Source organism: Cucumis sativus, chromosome 3 (assembly GCF_000004075.3).
Source record: "Cucumis sativus cultivar 9930 chromosome 3, Cucumber_9930_V3, whole genome shotgun sequence".
NCBI classification, from domain to species: Eukaryota; Viridiplantae; Streptophyta; class Magnoliopsida; order Cucurbitales; family Cucurbitaceae; genus Cucumis; species Cucumis sativus.
Genome location: NC_026657.2, coordinates 35600252 through 35605864, shown reverse-complemented (window position 1 = coordinate 35605864; position 5613 = coordinate 35600252). Strand labels below are relative to the sequence as shown.

Genomic DNA, 5613 nt, shown 5'->3' with positions numbered 1-5613 from the left:
TATTGTAAAACGCTTAGCTAAAGTTTAATCAAGATTGTTTGATTGCATTATGTGTTAAATTGTTTTATCACCTAAACTTTGTTGGAATCCATAAGTTAAGACAAAGAAAAGTCACTAGGCGATAATTAAGCAAAGCTTAAGGACCTTAAGCTAGGTTTTTTGGCATTTAACACGTCAAGATATTCAAAGTCATACCGCTTTTCACGTGGCTAGTAAGGTGGCATACGGGACGGGGTGTGACAACTGTTATATACTTAAACCCTAAAATTGTTATCCATTATAATTACAAAAAAAATACAAAGATAAAGAAGTATTTAACTGTTTAGTAGAGAATTTAGATGCTATTTTATATTTTCACATTCACTAAGTTCAATAGATATGTGCTTAGTCGACAACTTAGATTTTGTTTATGCAGATTGTTATTTAGATTATATGATCTAAACCGTGCAAATTCTAAAAACAACTCTTGAATGTTTTGGTTGTATTTAGAATTTGAATTTTACACTTTCAAAAGTAAAATTATATTAAATATATATGAAAACATTGAAAACTACCGTACGTCATGTTTGAAACTCAATTTACTTTTTATTTATAAGTAATATGAAATATATTTAAACATTTTTAAAAATTATAATCCAATTTGTAAGTATGCCACCAAACACATATAACAATATAAAATATAATTTTTCTAAAATTTCTGTTTTCATATTCTATACCAAGCAGGGTTCTGAACCTTTTAAATTCAAACAATAATTTTCTATCTACATTTTAAAAGCTGAATATCCATGAAAACAAAAGCTGACCTTCTATGAACTTACCCAAACTTATCTCAAAACAAGTGAACAATGGAGCCTAAATAGTTAATTGTGTTGTATATAATGTAGGATCGATTATTCATAATTTAATTTATGAAATCTAATTAAGTGCCATGTCATACTTGATTAGTAATTTTGAAAAGGTTTTTAAACTCATATAAATGAGATTCATCAAAGAGAATTGAACCTTCACTCCCACATTTGAACAATGGAAATAATTAGGAAAGAAATTATATATTTAGTCATTAATTAACAAACAAATAAATAAAATTTAAATTGGGCCGATCCACTTACTATCATGGGCCCTTACGGCCCAAAATGGATGTCCTCGTCTTCCTCTGTTTCTCCTTGATCGAGTTCATCCTCTCCAATTTCAAACCCTCCCTGAATCTCTCGATGAAATTATCAGCCTTACTGTTCACATCTGGACTCTCACAAAATTTCGTACTCTTTCTCTCTGCATTTTCCGTTCTTGTCGATTCCCCTTTTGTTACAATCTGCAATTCCTCCCCCGTCGACGGCGGTTGCTCACCGGTGCTATTTTGGAATCTCACACTCACAGCAATGAGTTTGTGCGCCGCAGATTCTGGTGAAGCTGGCAAATCTTGTTTCGTTTCGCCGATTATGCTCGAAGTTTGATAGTGATGAACCGCCACTGGCGGCGGAGATGAAGGTCGATTGTTGTACCGATGCTGTGGAGTAAGAAATTCTTTGAAATTCTCAACTCCCTTTTGCCATTTCTTCATCTTCTTCTTCTTGTTCTTCTTGTTCCTCTTTGTTTCTTTACTCTGTTCTTCTCTCTGTTTCTCGTTCTCGTTTATTTCACCCTCCAACGCCTGAAAATCCAGTCCGGGCAATTCTGGTTCAAAATCTCCATCCCCTTCATTGATTCTCTCTACTTCTGCTTCAACAATTGCACCTGTTGGTGGAATTTTCACCGGCGGCGAAGAAGGCTGAGGTGGTTCTGTCATTAATGACGGAACAGAGAATTGATGCAGAGGCGAAAACGAAGAGGAAGTTTCTTCATTATATACAGGAAATGTAGCTCTAAAAGCTCTGTTGGAAACAAACCCATCATCCAAATCCTTCAAATTTTGACAATGCTGAAGAGAATCTGAACTTAGAGAATGATAATTGGTCATATAATTAGTGCCATAGGAAAGCTTCCAGTATTCAACTCCGGCGACCTCCGGTGGATGATGGAGAAGAATCTGGTCCGTCCGATCTGAATAACCATTCCATTGATTTGGGGTTGAAGGATTTGACTTGTGGGTATGTTCTGAATCATCTGCAGTAAAAGTAGGTCTGTAAATTTCTTCATGAATTGTGTTTTCGCCATTGTTTTTGCTGAGAAGCCCACAGGCGATGGCGAAGAGGACCAAAGCAAGACTGAGGAAGTCCAAACTTTTCCATGGAGATTGAGACTTAAAGAAATGGAAACTGAAACTGTGAAATGGAGAAACTAAGACAAAGAAGATGAAACAGAGAGAAATGATGAATGATTGAAATGGTGTAGTACGGCGGAGGTAGCGGCGGTCGGGAGTTGGTTCCGGCCGGGTTGGCGGCGGTACGTCCATTTTGGCTTCTGGCTTTTTTGTCTTTTTGAATAATAATGGTGGAAGAAGAAGTGTTTTTGTGTTTGCCAGTTGCCACTGTGTGGAGTGAATAGAGCCATATAAATCATATCCATATTTTATTTATTTTTATTAATCAATGCAATTTGTAATATGTAAGTATAAAATATAGATTGCAATCTCTACCATGATAAACATATGTTTTATATGCTTCCTTCACACACAAACCAACAACCTATCAACTTGATTTAGTGGTTTTGGCATGTATTCCATTCTTTATGCTGAGTGTTGTAAAGGAAAAACAAATATCTATAACAATATGACGTTGGTATGTAGTTAGAATATTCTCACTATTAAAGACATTTAGTAATAATAATTTGGAGAATCTCTTTTCCTTCTTTCCACTCTCCAAGCTCTAGAAAGGTAGGTACTAAGTACTACAAGCTCTCTCCCACGTAACATTTATTCACACTCCTCTCTCAACAAAGATCATGCAAGTGTGCAATTATGCTTCGATCGTTACTTTCGGTTCTCTTTCGATGTACTCATTTTACATCTCTAACACACGAGAAAAAACGTGGAGGGAAGAAAGAATCTCTAGCCCAAGTCCGAACTAAGTTTGAAAAAATGACGTTCAAACATCTCAACTTTTTGTCCTAACATTCTAACGTATTTTTTTTTACTCCAAAGACATTTCTTTAACCTAAACAATATTTGTTAAGTACAAGACAAGATTCTAGAGTACCTCTTATGATTTAGATTTAGGGGTGTTTGACTCACCAACATGAGTTGAGTTGATATATTTTTTCTAACTCAATCTCAATTCTCCCTTCTTCTAAAGTATTCAATGCTCCATTCCTTGACCACGGTCAACAAGTATTTCTGCCAAACTTCGAGAAATAACTCCAAGAACCACTTTCACATGCCAAATTTCAAACTCTTACAACCAATTTTGGGTTCCAACAATCACTCAGACAACAACTCCGGCTACCAATTTAGATGACCAATTAGGGGCTCTAACAATCACTCTAATGACATCTCTGGCGACCAATTTTAGGCTTGGCAATCACTACAATGACAACTCTGGCAACCACCTTTGTGCAACAAACTGTGACGACAATTACTAGGGTTAGCATCCATCTTTGAAAACAACTCTAACAACCAATTCTAGGCTTCGACAACCACCTTCATGCGACCAACTCCGATGACCAATTTTGGTGTCTACTGTTTAGGCACATTCAACTCATATATTCTATGATTGTTAAATTGTGTTGTAGGGTTGTTGATTATATAAACAATATTATTGTCTATTTTTAGTACAATATAGTTATATGTCGTAAAAGGAATTCACATATCAAACGAGTATTAAGAATTTGAGAAAGTATGCACGCACATATATAATAGAACGGTGGAATAGAAAGTTATGACACAAAAACGAAAACCCAAAACAAAAATAAGAAATTAAAAAAAAAAAGAGAGAGAGAGAGAGAGAGATTTGTTTTCTAAAAAAATTCTAACAAATGAAGATTTATTTTCTTATAATATTCCTCCAAGGAATTGAAAGTGAAATTGTCAAGAAAAAGTAGTGCTATTGCATTGGCTAATAAGATATGGGAGAGGGAGAAGGGAATTCCATTGAAAAAATTAATGAGAAAGGAAAAATAAAGAATGGCAATGTGAGCTTATGTTCAAGTGTCATCCGTGTGATTTTAGGATAAGTGGTTTCACGTTTATTCAACCATGCACTTAAACCACAAACAAATAAACTCAAACAAAACAACTTTGCATCCCTAAACGCATAAATACGAATATTTTACATCACTTCAATGCTTCAAACAATTTTTTAAATATTATATGTCAGGAATCTCATTAAATTTTTAACACTAATTTCTACCATATGTACTAAATCGTTACGAGTTTTAAAGTATTAGGACTACATTGTTACATATAGCAAGATACAAAGACTAAATTGTAACAAAATTGAAAACGACACAAAGACTAAATAGTTACAAACCAAAAGTACTTCAACGAAAATTAAAGGACTAAAAAAGTGATTCAGACATTAAAATAATAAAAGAAAATCATAGTTGATAAAAAATATAAAGTTAAGAACCTTTTAAACGTGCTTTCCAAAACTTGGAGGCTAATGTAACTAATTTAAAACTTGAAGAACTTATTGCACTTAGGCTACATTTATCAAACCGTAATAAAAGTAGTATGATTGTTATGAAATTCTATTAATAGATCAATCGTAATGAGTGTAAAACGTAAACGTAATTGAATTGCTTTTGATCTTGTTTACTTAGAATTATAAATGTATAAATTTTGTCACATCTATTGTTACTATTATCCTTAGTGCTAGGGACAAAATATTATATTTATATATTGTCACTGTTACTATTATCATTGTCATTATGGTTATCGTTATCGCTAGTGACCATTGTACACTGGCGGTAAGTGTAACAGTAACTATTACCAAATCAACGACTACGAAATAGAAAAATGATTAGAGATCAACACACATATATACAATGCTTCTCTAATAGTGTGTTATCGTTATTAGAGAGAATGTTTTCTAGATACAAATAACATAACCGTTTTATATAGTTTATATATTGCAACACCTCTAAACACTCTAGAGTCATAATCATAAATAACCATAAATAAATACATATGCTAAATAGGAAAACTAAAAAACTGAAGAGTACTTGGTTGTTCCTAACTCAACCCAACGAATTTGAGGTATTTCAATAATACCAATAATTATAAGTATGAAAGATTCGTAGTTATAATATTGAAACCATAAAAGTGACAATAGCAATAACCCCATGTAATTAAACTTCAAACATAGGCAAATTGAGCATCCCCAATTTCTGAAACAAGATCACGTTCCTTGATTATAAAACTCAAAGTGGACACTCCACATTTCATTAGGAATATTACATAATAAACAGCAAATGTAATCAATGTGTAGTTTAATCTTCAGATTTCATATTACCATTTACCAATGTAAACGTGGCTTTGTATATTCCTGCATTTCAAGGGCAAAAAAATGTATTTTCCTCTGTATCATCTCCATTTATTCAAGGATTATTATAATTCATAAGATCAAAATCTATAATTTGTTACTTAATCTATTAAGATATGCTTGATTCGGGGAGTAGAGTAATGTTTAGGTACAACAACCATGCATAATTACCTTCAATCACATGAAAAAGAAAAAA

General features: G+C 33.2%; 1 protein-coding gene across 1 annotated transcript; it reads right to left on the bottom strand.

Annotated features, from left to right (window-relative positions):
- Positions 1-973: 973 nt before the first annotated feature.
- Positions 974-2590, bottom strand: LOC116402491. The gene has a single exon (XM_031881813.1). It carries the CDS (start codon positions 2390-2392, stop codon positions 1112-1114), a length of 1281 nt encoding a protein of 426 aa, XP_031737673.1. The 5' UTR covers positions 2393-2590; the 3' UTR covers positions 974-1111.
- Between the last annotated feature and the right edge of the window lie 3023 nt (positions 2591-5613).

Bases quoted from the DNA above. Each gene is read 5' to 3' on its own strand.
- LOC116402491 (XM_031881813.1), bottom strand. From the start codon at position 2,392: ATGGACGTACCGCCGCCAACCCGGCCGGAACCAACTCCCGACCGCCGC.